The sequence below is a fragment of the Hemitrygon akajei genome, chromosome 22, assembly GCF_048418815.1.
Source record: "Hemitrygon akajei chromosome 22, sHemAka1.3, whole genome shotgun sequence".
NCBI classification, from domain to species: domain Eukaryota; kingdom Metazoa; phylum Chordata; class Chondrichthyes; order Myliobatiformes; family Dasyatidae; genus Hemitrygon; species Hemitrygon akajei.
Window position 1 is genome coordinate 60,060,677 of NC_133145.1, and position 14,431 is coordinate 60,075,107.

Below are 14,431 nucleotides of genomic sequence, written 5' to 3' on the forward strand. Positions count from 1 at the left end.
CTTGTGAATCCAAAGCATCATTGGGCCAGTGATATAATGACTGGGCTACGGAACCATACCGATGCAAGAAAGCCATAACTTTATATTTGAGGCATTGTCTGAGATTCATGAACGTTTATTAGAAGGATACAGAGTTTGTTGGGAAGCAGTAATAGATAACAGTCAATGTGATATACTGCAACTTTGCATCAATATAGAAATTTTCTGTGCTAAGTTCGCAGCTGGTTTCACAAGAGAGGTGAATGATGCCAAAGTTATCTTTACAGGGAAAGAATGTGAAACAATCTCTTGATATGCTCACTGATAAAGTATTATAATGGTTATAATTTTGAAAATGGCTAAGTCAACAGATCCAAACAAAATATACCCAGTGGCCACTTTATTAGGTACTGAGTGTACATTCAAGTCTTCTGCTGCTGTAGTCCATCTCGGCCCGAAACGTCGACAGCGCTTCTCCCTATAGATGCTGCCTGGCCTGCTGTGTTCTACCAGCATTTTGTATGTGTTATCATTCCAGTCAAAGTCACTTAGATCACATTTCTTCCCCATTCCAATATTTGATTTGAACAAGGACTGAACCTCTTGTCTATGTCTGCATGCATTTATACATTGAGTTATGGCCATATGATTGGCTGATTAGATATTTGCATTAATGAGCAGATGTACATTTACTTAATAAAGAGGCCGATTAATGTATATGCTAACATATTAGAGGAAACACTGGGAATGGAAGGGGTCTTTGATGTTTCTTACATTCATTCTATGGGGTTCTTGTTTCATGGATACCTTTGAATTGCACAGGCTCTGTCCTTCATTTTTAAAATCACCTTTGACCACAGGAATGAGGCATGCAATAGTATGTAGTAGAAAACTGTCCCCATAACAGGGTTGTTAAATATGGCAGGATCCTAAAGTCCACCATATCCATGCTGAGCATCAGTTACTCTTCTGTAACAATCCCATTTACCAGTCATTGGTTCACACTTTCTATGCTTTGACAATTCAAGTGTTCTTCTAGAAACTTCTGAAATGTGAGAGTACCCGCTTTCATCACACACTCATGCAATGCATTCCAGATTCCAATCACTCTACAAATCTTGCCTTCTGCAATGCCCTGTGAACATCTGTCCTCTAATATTTAACATCTGTGTGATAAGGAAAAGTGTACTGGTATCTACCCTATTTCATGTAATGAAAATATTAAAAAATCTTTATTGCGTTCTTTTCTGATTCAGCAGGACAAGGTATTTTCAAACAAAGGACGACTATATACATGCTGAAGGCCACAAGAAATCACTTTATTAGGCAATCTCTCTCTCCTCCCCCCCTCCCCAAACAACCCTCCCCCCCCCCCCTTGTCAGAGCTTCAAAGTAAATGTATTGTCAAGGTACGTATATGTCACCATATACACCCTGAGATTCATTTTCTTGTTGGTATTCACAGTAAATACAAAAGAAAACACAATTGAATCAAAGAAAACACACATAATAAATATGGACAAACAACCCATGTGCAAAAGACAACAAACTGCAAATACAAAAAAGTGAAAAGTAGTAATAATAATAAACAAAGAAGCAATAAATATCAAGAACATGGGTTATAGAATCCTTAAAAGTGGGTTCATAGGTTATCCATAGGTTGTACAGTATTGGGGTGAGTGTAGTTATCACCTCTGATTCAACAGCCTGTTGGTTGAGGGGTATTAGCTGTTTCTCAACCTGATGGTGTGCAACTTGAGGCTCCTGTTACTCCTTCCTGATGACAGCAGTGCAAAGAGAACATAGCCTGGATGGCAGGGGTCTTTGAAGATGAAATCTGCTTTCTTGGCAGTGGCAACACTCCTTGTAAATGCGCTCAGTGTTGTGGATGACTTTACCTGTGATGGACTGGGCTGCATTCACTACTTTTTGTTGGCCTTTCTGTTCAAGGGCATTGGTGTCCTATACCAGGCCATGTTGCAAACTATCAGTATACTCTCCACTGCACATCTATGGAAGTCTGATGACATTTTAGATGACATGCTGAATCTGCACTAACTCCTAAGAAAGTAGAAGCGCTGTTATGCCTTCTTTGTAATGGCACATACGTGCTGGAACCAGGACAGATCATCTGAAATGTTAACACTGAGGAATTTAAAGATGCTGACCCTCTCCACCTCTGGTCCCCTAATGAGGACTGGCTCATGGACTTCCAGTTTCCTCCTCCTGTAGTCAATAATCAGCTCTTTGGTTGAGCAGACATTGAGTGAGAGGTTGTTGTGGCACCATTCATCCAGACTGGAGTCCCTATCTCTTGCAACCCCTTCCCCCTAGACACACATAACTTAAAAATAGAGATGGCAGATGTGTAAGGAGGCAAACATTCTCCACCAGTATCTAATCTTAACCAGGTGCATTCAAAATAGAGACAAAGCATTGGCCAAGTTTTCCTCCTTATTGACCATGATCACACTCCAAGCTGAAACCATTTTGTCTTTCAAACTATCATTTTATCTGAGCATATTCCAAGTAGGAATCACTTTTAACTCTTTCCTTACAATGCCTCACATAATTTTGTATACCCAACACATGTCCATCTCAGCCTTTTCCACTGAAAAGAAAACAAGCCCAATCTCTCCATTAAGGTGACATCTTGTTTATCTTCTTCAGTGCAATTATGTGCTTCCTAAACTGTGGTGATCAGAAATGCATGTAAACTTCATTTACAGCCTAAACAATATTTTATAATACTGTACCATACCTTCTTGCTCTTATACACAAGGACCCAGCTAATGAAAGGTAGTATCCTGTGCATCTTCTTCACTATTTTATCTCTCTGTACTTCCCCCTTTAGGGATCCATGAACCTACATGCCAACTTCTTATTCCTCAGAAATCTGCAGGGTCCTATAATTCACTGTGTATGCCTTTCCATGCTGCATCACTTCACACACGTAGTACAAATAGCCAGCCAGAGACTGGCAAAAATGAGGAAAGAATTTAGCATTTTTGTTTTCCTTTTCAGGATCTGGGCATCACTGGTATTTGTTGCCTTTGCAAAAATGGTAATGAGCCATTTTCATGAACCACTTCAGTCCTTCCAGTGAAGGTACAGTACTGTGCAAAAGTCTTAGGCAATATGTATTTAGCTAGGGTGCTGTTTTTCTGCCACAAAAAAAATCAAAAGTTATGACATATGTGGGTGATGATCAACCTAATTCTGAAATGGGACTTTATTGTGGACTAAGAGTGGGAAGGGGACAGGGAGAGGGGAATCATGATTGAGAAAGGGGGAGAGGGAAGGGAGCAGGAAGCACCCCAGAGAGACCTTTAGTAATGATCAATAAACCAATTGTTTGGAATCAAATGACCTTGAATGGCCTCTCAGGGCTGGCTGCATCTGGAGGAAACCCCCCAGTTGGGGTGTTTTCATGAATCTGCTGTTCTGGTCCTCCTTAGTGGTGGGTGACTTTGGGAAGTGCTATTAGAGTGGTATTGGGAAGCAAGGGAAGTGCATTTTGTTATAGCCACTCCTGCAAAAAGTAATGGATATGTCCCAGTTCATCATGGGCAAAATTCTCCCTAAAATAGAGCACATCTACATGAAATGCTATCACAGGAAAGTGGCATCCATCATCAGGGACCCCCACCACCCAGGACATGCTCTCTTCTCACTGCAGCCATCAGGAGGAAGGTACAAGGGCCTCAGGACTCACATCACCAGGTTCAGGAACATTTATTACCCCTCAACCATCAGGCTCTTGAATCAAAAGGGATAACTTCACTCAGCTTCACTTACTCCATCATTGAAATGTTCCCACATCCAATGGACTCACTTTCAAGGACTCTCTTCTTCTCTTGTTCTCATTATTTATATATTTATTATTATTATTTCTTTCTTTTTGTATTTACGCAGTTTGTTGTCTTTTACGCTCTGGTTGAATGCCCTGGTTGGACAGTCTTTCGTTAATTCTGTTATAGTTATTATTCTGTAGACTTATTGAATATGTCCACAAGAAAATGAATCTCAGGCTTGTATATGATGACATATATGTACTTTGAACTTTAGTGGTGGAAAGTATGAATGTTTAGGGTGGTGAGTGAGATGTTAATCAAACAGGCTACTTTCTTTTGGAATGTGTCGAGTTTATTAAATGTTGTAAAGTTGACTTCCAAGCAAGTGGAGAGTGTTCCAGCTTGTTCTTGAGCTTTGATGGAAAATATTTGAGATGCAGGAGATGTCAATTGCTACATTTTTCCCAAGCATTGATCTAAACATGTAGCTATTGTATATATGTGGTTATGGATTTCTGGCTGATGGCAATAAAGGAGGATATTGATGATGAGGGCTTCAGTGATAGTAATGCCTATTGAATTACAAGGCTGGGTCTAGCTTCTTTCTTTTTGGAGATGATCATTGCCTGATAATTCTTTGGCAGGAACATTACTTGCACTGACTGGCCATTGCATGAATGTTGTCCAAACCTTGCTGCATGCAGGCATGGACTGAGAGTAGACTGATTGGGTGATTACTGACCGGTTTGGATTAGTCATGCTTTTTTTTTTGTAAATTTCCACATTTCTGGGTACTTGTTTCAAGCGGACAGGGATGCAGCTCTCTCTGGTAAGACTCGCAGTGGTAGCTTGTGTGTTTACATCAATACGGAATGGTGCAAGAACTCTGTGCTGGTTTCCAGATACTGCTCATCACTAGTGGAGTTTGTGGCTGTTTGATGCAGACCATTTTATTTACCACAGGAATTCACCATTATCCTTATAGTCAGTGATAGATAGATAGATAGATGGTCCCCCCCCCCCCCCCGTGTTACTGCTAAGCAGGCACTCTGTGAACTGTATGGGGCTATTAGCGAACTGCGGAAAGCACACACTGATAGACTGTTTATTGTCACCGGAGATTTTAACCACGCATACCTTAAGTCAATGCTCCCTAAATTCCATCGGTATGTGGACTTTGCAACAAGGGGGGAGAACGTGTTGGACCTGGTTTACACAAACATACCTGATGCGTACTGGGCAGAGCATCGCCTCCACCTCACTTTCTCAGACCACATTTCTGTTATGCTAATCCCAGCATACAGACTGCTCGTCAGGCACTCCAGACCAGTTCAGAAGCAGGTGAAAACCTGGCCAGCAGGAGCCATCTCAGCTCTTCAAGACTACTTTGAGCACACTGACTGGCACATGTTCAGGGAGGCTGCAACCGATGGCAACTCTACCAACTTAGAAGAGTACACAGCATCAGTGACCAGCTACATCAGCAAGTGCATTGATGATGTTACTCTGTCCAAGACCATCACTACACGCGCTAACCAGAAGCTATGCTGCCAACTGGCACATTCTGGGCTGCAGGAGTACGTGCTGAGGGACACTCTAAAACTTGGTGCAGCCATCGCAAGGGCCCAGTGGGGAAGGACCACAGATTAGGGTGCTTCTCCCACATGAATTGAGGGGTAGGGGGCAGGGTGTATACCCCTCAACAAGGGTATGTAAATATGAAATAACAGAGTGCCACCTTGGTGGCAAAAAGTGTGGAAATGTAAAGACCGTAATGGAAACATTTGTAAAGCATTGAGAGTCATTGAATGGTTTATTGTACATAATTTTATTTTTGAATAAAATATTTTGTTTAATTTTAAAAAACCAGAAACCATGGATGACCATGGAGGTGCGTGTGCTGCTGAGGACCCATGACTCTGCCTTCAGAGCAGGCGACAAGGCAGCCCTAACAACAGCAAGGGCCAAACTGTCCCGGGCCATCAGAGAGGCAAAGCGTGTACACACCCAGCAAATCCACATCCACTTCCAGGACAGCGGTGCATGTGGAAGGGCATCCAGGACATCACCAATTACAGGACAACATCACCTGACTGTGCAGGTGATGCTTCCCTCCCAGATGCGCTGAATAACTTCTATGCTTGTTTTGAGGCAGAAAATGACATGTCGGCGAGGAAGTCCACCCCTCCTACAAATGACCAGGTGCTGTGTCTCACCGTGGCTGATGTGAGAAGAACCCTGTGCAGGGTCAACCCAGGCACTGGACCAGACAACATTCCTGGTAGATTGCTCAGAGGATGTGCAGACCAGCTGGCCAATGTTCTCACTGACATCTTCAACATCTCCCTGAGCAGCGCCACTGTTCCAACGTGCTTCGAGCCCGCCACCATCGTCCCCGGGTCGAAGAAGTCTTCAGTGTCCTGCCTAAATGACTACCGTCCCGTTGCACTCACATCCATCATCATGAAGTGTTTCGAGAGGCTCGTCATGAGGCACATCAAGACCCTGCTGCCCCCCTCACTGGACCCACTGCAGTTTGCGTACCGTCCCAACCGCTCAACAGATGACGCCATTGCCACCACCCTCCACCTGGCTCTAACCCACCTGGACAAAAAAGACATATACGTTTGAATGCTTTTCATAGACTTCAGTTCAGCACTCAACACAATCATCCCTCAGAAACTGATTGGAAAGCTGAGCCTACTGGGCCTGAACACCTCCCTCTGCAGCTGGATTCTAGACGTCCTGAATGGGAGACCTCAGTCAGTCTGGATGGGAGGCAGCATCTCCAACATCATCACACCGAGCACGGGGGCCCCCCAGGGCTGTGTGCTCAGTCCACTGCTGTTCACTCAGCTGATCCACGACTGTGCTGCAAAACACAGCTCAAACCGCATCATCAAGTTTGCCAATGACACAACCGTGGTGGGTCTCATCAGCAAGAACGACGAGTCTGCTTACAGAGAGGAGGTGCAGCGGCTAACGGACTGGTGCAGAGCCAACAACCTGTCTCTGAATGTGAACAAAAGAGATGGTTGTTGACTTCAGGAGGGCACGGTGCGACCACTCCCCGCTGAACATCGACGGCTCCTTGGTAGAGATTGCTAAGAGCACCAAATTTCTTGGTGTTCACCTAGCAGAGAATCTCACCTGGTCCCTCAACACCAGCTCCATAGCAAAGAAAGCCCAGCAGCGTCTCTACTTTCTGCGAAGGCTGAGGAACGTCCATCTCCTACCCCCCCCCCCCCCCCCCCACATCCTTATCACATTCTACTGGGGTTGTATTGAGAGCATCCTGAGCAGCTGCATCACTGCCTGGTTCAGAAATTGCACCATCTCAGATTGCAAGACCCTGCAGCAGATAGTGAGGTCAGCTGAGAAGATCACCGGGGTCTCTCTTCCCGCCATCACTGACATTTACACTACACACTGCATCCGCACAGCAAACAGCATTATGAAGAATCCCATGCACCCCTCATACAAACTCTTCTCCCTCCTGCCATCTGGGAAAAGGCACCAAAGCATTCGGGCTTTCACGACCAGACTATGTAATAGTTTCTTCCCCTAAGCTATCAGACTCCTCAATACCCGAAGCCTGGACTGACACCTTACTACCCTATTGTCTTGTTTATTATTTATTGTAATGCCTACACTGTTTTGTGCACTTTATGCAGTCCTGGGTAGGTCTGTAGTCTAGTGTAGTTTTTTTCTGTGTTGTTTTTTTACGTAGTTCAGTCTAGTTTTTGTACTGTGTCATGTAACAGCATGGTACTGAAAAACGTTGTTTCGTTTTTACTATGTACTATATCAGCAGTTATGGTCGAAATGACAATAAAAAGTGACTTGACTTATCAGTTTGGTAATAGTACTGAGATAACTAGAGCTAGAGGTTCTAGAACATAGGTTTTCAGTATACAGCTAAGATGATGCCTGGTGGCAAAGCCTTTGCTCTACCCTATGCTTTTGGTGAAGTGAGTCAAATTAGCTGGAGAATGGCATCTTTAGTGATGGGGCTCTTAGGAATAAATCGAGAAGGATTGTCTGGAACTTCGGGCTGAACATGGAAATGTTTCAGCCTTTTCTTTAAAACTCACTTGCTGGGCCCTGACATCGTTGAAGATGGGGATATTACGAGAGTCTCATCTCATGTAATTGTCCACCACTATCCATGGCTGCACATGGTAGAACTGCAGAACTTTGATCTGATCCATTGATTGTGATAATGTTTAGCTCTGTCTAACAGCTCATGCTGTTTTTACCATTTAAGGAGGATAAACTATAAATGGTCTATTCGGATGGACAGAGAAGTGGCCAATGGACTTGAATACAGAGAAATGTGAGGTAATACATTTGAGCAGATATAAGACAATACACAGTAAATGGGAGGATATTGAGTGGTGTGGAACATTGAATTCTATGTCCACAGACTTTTGAAGATGGCAGGACAGGTAACCAAGGTAAATGAGAATTTTTATCCAAGGCATAAAAATAAGGTAAATTGGGTTATTACAGAACTGTATACTGCATGAGTTGGGCCACAGGCTGAGTACTTAGCCACCAAATTTCAGGAAAAATATGATTGCCCTGGATTGAGTGCATAGATTTATTTATGAGCATGTTGCCAGGATTGCAAAATTGTAACCAAGAAAGAAAGGTTTTATTTGCTAGGATTGTTGTAGCTAAAAAGAAAATTCATTGACTAGGATTATTTACTTTTGAAAAGGGGAGACTGTAGAAAAGATGTACTTGTGATGTATAAAATTGTATAAAAATGTATAAAATATAAAATAATGTATAAAATTAAAATGTATAAACCTGATTCCAATAAATGGCAATGGTGGCAGAAATGCTACCACAGGAAACTCAATGTCAAAGTGATCAAAGACTCTGGGACACTGAAGGTTCCACTCAATCGTACCTCAAGACCACCTGATCACTTCCAACAAACAAGCTGTAAAGTGTACACAATGTCTGGACCATAATAAGTTCATAATAATTAACACCTCAGAGACTCATGGTTTCTCTACCACAGAACATCAAGACTGATTTGATGAGATCAAGTCAAGAGATCCAGCAGCTGATAAATTATAGATGAAAGGTGACCTCATGCATTCAAAGCACCAATCACATCTCAAGGAGTAGAAAATAGACCTACAGGCCAAAGTCCAGCAAAAATCTTTTAAAGTAAAAGTCAGGAAACACAAGTTTGAAACTCACAATGATAACATTTATTTAAATGAAATAATAAAATTGTGGAATAAAAACTTACTTCCTTACTGATGATTCTAAAACACTACCAGATTATTGGGAAGAACCTATCTGATTCATGGAAGTGGCTGAAAAGGGCACAGGAGGTCCAGTAATTCACTGACAAATGTGGATATATTTGGCACTGTTATAAGAGAGTAAAGGAATTGAAAGCCTCTGCAGGACAATGAGGCAATCAGCACCCAATGGAAGATGCATTTAAAGATCTCCTCAACTAATACTCTGCAAGCATGCTTGATTATATTTCCATAGTGCACTATCTGATTGGCAAGAGTTGCAGACTATCTCCCCTTTAATCCTCCTACCAGTTATCCTGACGCTATTCACAAAATTTTGAAACTACTGTACAGGGTAGGTTCTCATAATTCTATACACTTCAGTTTAGTCTGGACTATGAACTTTACAACAGGTCATGAAGAAGGCATTAAATGCAATTCTTTAATGAATATTAGTCAAAATGTTCAAGAATATTCTACCTGATAAACATTTCAGATTCTTTAAGAAAGTGACAAACAAATTGATTGCTTTTGGTTCTACGGATATTGTGTATTTTGACTTCAAATATTCATTGGAATAAAAGTTTCCTATTAAAATTCAACATTTCTAGACAACTCGGGAATGGTGAGAAACCATATAGAGGTAGAAAATACAAAATACTTTGGTATTTCAGGAATTATGTATAGAACATAAAACAGTACAGTGCAAAAGCAGACCCTCCCACCCTCATTGTCTGTATCATTCCAAACCATTCTTATCTGCCTATATAGTCTAGATCCCTCCATTCCCTGTCTATTCATGAACCTGTTAAATTGCCTCTAAAACAGTGCTATTAATATCTGCTTCCATCAATTTCCCTAGCAGCTCTATATATATATATATATATAAAAAGTTTGCCTCATAAATCTCTTTTAAACTCTCCCTCCTCACCTTAAAGCTGTGCAATCTAGACATTTCCTTCCTGCATAAAGATTCAGTCTAGCCTATCAATATCACGTGTTGTGAAATTTATATTTTGCCACTCCAGTACAGTGCAATACAAAATAAAGAAACTATACATTACAATACTATATGTATAAATTAAATAAGTGGTGCAAAAAGAGAGCAAAAATAGTGAGCTAATTTACATGGGTTCATTGTCCATTCAGAAATCTGATGGTGGAGAGTAAGGAGCTGTTACTAAAATGTTGAGCGCGTCTTCAGGTTCCTGTACCTCTTTGATGGCAGAGGGCATGTCTTGGGTGATGGGAGTCCTTAATGATAGATGGGCCCTTTTTGAGGCATTGCCCTTAGAAGATATCCTCGATGCTAGGGAGGCCAGTCCCCGTTATGGAGCTGGTTAAGTTTGCAATTTTCCGCAACTTTTTGCTGATCCTGTGCAGTAGTTCCTCCATACCAGACTGTGATGCAACCACTTATAATGCTCTCCACGGTACAATCTAAGCTTTTCATAATTTTATTTACTTCTGTCAGATCGCCTCTCAGACACCGAAGCTCCAGAGAAAACAATCTGAGTTTATGACTAAAACATCCTGGTCAACCGCGTCTATATTCTCTTCAAAGCTTCTTGTAATGCTGGGGCCAGAACTGCGTATTTGCAATGGCAAATTTCCGATCATCTGTTATCCGATTATTAGAAACCTCAGTGGGTTTGACATTTGGCTCACTGGATGCTGGTATCTGCATTCCTTTTATCGCACTGCGATCCTGGTTCCTGTGTTCCCTTTAACACATGGGTGAGGGCGGGGGGGGGGGGGGCAGTTCCTAAGACCGCCTCTTGGCTTCCATGATGTCCATTGGTCTAGAAAATCTGCTAATCCTGCGCTACCAAAGCCCTGAGCAAACCTGATTAACGGTTTTTTTCTACAATTTGCAAATAATGAAACGTTTTTTGAATTAGATTTTCAGTTGAAATGTGGAGAAAGTCACTGCAAACTTCCATTTATAGCAATGTGAGAATGCACATATAGTCTGATCTAATATTGCTAAAGGATAGTTATGGCGCAATACAATAAACTCTCCTTTTATCCACAAGGGAGGACAAATGTTAACATCTCATCCAAAAGACAGGGCATTTGGCTTTGTAGTATTAGCACAGGTATCACGCAGTTATGCACCTGGGTCTCTGGAAAAGGATTTGAATGTATGGCCTTGGGATCTGTGTTATTTCCAAGCCACAATTGACGCATGGGAATCTAAGATCAGCTACGCTGATTTGGAGGAATGTTTGTTTGGAGAATTTGAGATTAAGAACAAGAAGTCTAGAACTGCAATAAACACAGTCAATAAATTAGTTGAACTAGTAAAAGTTAGGGACTGGTGTCAGCAGGTTCCAGTCATTGACACTCGGACTAAACTTTCAGATATAACCCCAAAGTAAGACTTCGGGGATCATTTCAAGAAACAGTTGCTGAAATTAAGGGTTATCTCGTCATCTGCATGAATGAAATAAAGTGGGATTTTGTTCAAATGCTCTGTAAATAAAGACACTCGAGAGACAGAGCAATGTTGCAACAGCAGAGTCCCTGTAATAAACAGCTGTTGGACCAAAGCAGAACTTGAAATATTAAAGTTAAGGGTAAGGTTGTATATTTAACTCCAAACAAACTCGGTGTAATCCTACTCCTGCACCTGTTGGATCATCGGCAAGGCGGCCCAGTAGAGGAATGGCCCCGCCTCCTGTTAATGTTCATTAAACTGTCAACTTGAAATGCAATACTGACCAATGTTACATGGGTCTTTCAACCTGTCGATTAGAATGTAATTAATTAAGATTTTGGAAATTGAAACAAATTTAAGACTATCTTCTGTTCTTTGGATAATTCGGACCCGCCAAGTGTCCCAACTTCTTAAGCAGCCAAAGCACCATATTAAAAATGTACACAGCGAAACCCGCCAGCAACCTCGCTTGACCTCCATCCGTGTCCCAGTGTTCGTGAAGCAGATCTTCTGTGAAATTCTTTCCTCAAGTTATATTTCTGGCCAGCCTATTTGTGAAGTCCATAACATCAGTGGCTGAATTCCCATTCGGAATTATTCGGTTCGCACTATTTCCCATGCTAATTCCCAAATCGGTTCAACCACACAAAGTTCAATTCAGCTGCCCTTACCTCCGGAAAGAGTTGTGGTCCCACAGCCCTCGGCGTCGGGATCTACCATGATCAGGAAGGTACGCTTGGTGCAAAGTCTCCAAAGCCCAAAATATGCCTCCTCACATGTGGCATTGGACACTTCGAGTCTGGGGCTGAGCACAGCCCAATGATCGGTGCTGACCGCGACCACCGCTAAAATTACCCCAACGGCCACGAAGCAGGACGTAAGTTTAATCTTCCACCCTTTATCCTCCTCCATTCTGCCGCTGAAGACCCCAGCAGAAATCGTCTCTATTCTGCTCCTTGCTGAATTGACGCTCTGACCCCACCCCCCAGTTTGATGCGCGTCAGGCTGATGGTAGCGAGAGCCTCAGCGAATGCCAGAGTCTAATACCAGACATGCATTTAAGGTGAGTGGGGGTAATTTCAACGGAGATGGGAGGGGCTTTTTTTTTTACACAGGGAGTGGTGGGTGCCTGGAATGCGCTGCCTAGGGTGGTGATAGAGGCAGAAACATTAGGGACTCTTAAGGGACGTTTAGATAGGCATATGAAGGTGCGGAAATGGAAGGATATGGATATTGTGTAGGTATAAGAGATTAGTTTAGTTGGCCATTTGATTACTAATTTATTTGGTTTGGCACAGCATTGTGGGCCGAAGGGTCGGTACCTGAGCTGTAGTGTTCTATGTTCTATAAAGGTATAAAGTTTCTAAATGCCGCTCTATAACTGGATCTCTGCCGTTGTTGGCTGTTTGAGTGCCTCGCCACTAATCACCTCCCAAAGATGGAATCCTCCCAATGATTTTTGGCATCCTATTAATTCTGACAGAATGGAGTTTGGATTTATGGCTCTGCTGTAAGTCTGTTTTTGTGGTATGAGAGGAGGAAGTTGCTGGAACTCTGAGATGGAAATTGGGGGACAACCTCACAGATGAAGATTCCCTGGCAGTTACACCAAATGGTGTAGTAATAAACTCTGGACTGTAGGTCAGGGTGCCTTATCTATTTTTGATTTTTTGGGGGGGATTTGGTTTGCAGACTAAACCCATATTCATTGTTCATCCCTAATTAGCCCCAAGAGGGGTGGTGGTGAACCATCTTCTTGAACCTCTGGGCCTTTTGCTGATAGTACTCCCATTGTGCTGTTGGGTAGGAGTTCCAGGATTTAAATTTAGTAACAATGAAGAATTAGTAATGTATTCCCATGGTGGGTTATGTGTGTTAAGAATGGCAGCCTACAAATAAAGGTGCTTCCACCTTCTTTGTACCCTCCTCATTCTTAGGGGCAGAGGTCTCTTATTTTGGCAAATAATGTCTGGGTAGTTCTGCCATTCATTTTGTAGATGGCAATGTGTGGAGGGAAAATGTTTGGGTAACAAACAGGCTGCATTGTCCTGGATCATCGGAGCTTCCTGGATGTTGTTGGAGTTGAACTTATTCAGGCAAGCAGAGAGAAAAGCAGCACGAGACTACAAGGGAAACTGGTCCAGAAGGTTAAAGCCATAAGATCCAAGGAACCTTGGCAAATTGTTTTCAAAATTAGCTTGCTAATATTTGACAGAGAGTGATTATGGAGACTTGTTTTTGTTGGAAGCCTGTGCCACTGCTTTACCCACAGGGATCAGTGCCTGGAGTCTAACCATTTGTCATAGACAGTAGTGATATTAAAGCAGAAGGTATGTTTAGTAACTTTGCAAATGACACAAAAAGTGGTGGTGTTATTGATCGTTTGGATGATAGCCTTAGGCTGAAATAGCTCTTTATTTGAGTGCAAAATTATTCAAGGATGAGGGGCTTTAGTTAAGTGGATAGACCAGCAAAGCTGAGGTTATCATCCTAGGAATTGAGATTCAAGATCATGAAGGGTCCAACCAGAATAGGAGATAAACTGTTATAATTGGTAGACAGATCAAGAATTAACGATCATAAAATGAAAGTGATTTCCAAAATTATTAAATTGTCATGAGTAAAAATGGATTTTACCCAGAAAGTGGGACTGCACTTCCAGCAGAGAGAAAAAGAGGCAGATACAATTGTAATTTGCAGAAGGAAACTGGATAAATATGTGAAAGGAAATGATTTCCTGGGATGGGGAGCAGGATTAGTTGGAGTGTTCTTGCATAAGGCCAATATGAATTTGATGGTCATAGTTGCCTTCTTCCAATCTGCAACTTTCAAAATCCACAGGTAGAATTATTTTTTAAGCCAACTGCGCACTCATATGTATAACTGGATCAATCTACCAAACAATCACTAGAGCTATGTTCTAGTTGTAGGAACACAATACTTCACTCAACTCT

At 42.1% G+C, this 14,431-nt stretch overlaps 1 protein-coding gene across 1 annotated transcript in view; it reads right to left on the bottom strand.

The window, feature by feature from the left end:
• The window catches only part of cacng1b (calcium channel, voltage-dependent, gamma subunit 1b), a 56,434-nt gene extending 43,605 nt beyond the window's left edge, over positions 1 to 12,829 (bottom strand). Inside the window, exon 1 of the mRNA XM_073026398.1 lies at positions 12,149 to 12,829. Coding sequence (XP_072882499.1) covers positions 12,149 to 12,389 — 241 coding nt within the window. The 5' untranslated portion in view covers positions 12,390 to 12,829. The remainder of the gene's footprint in view (positions 1 to 12,148) is intronic.
• Positions 12,830 to 14,431: the final 1,602 nt, after the last annotated feature.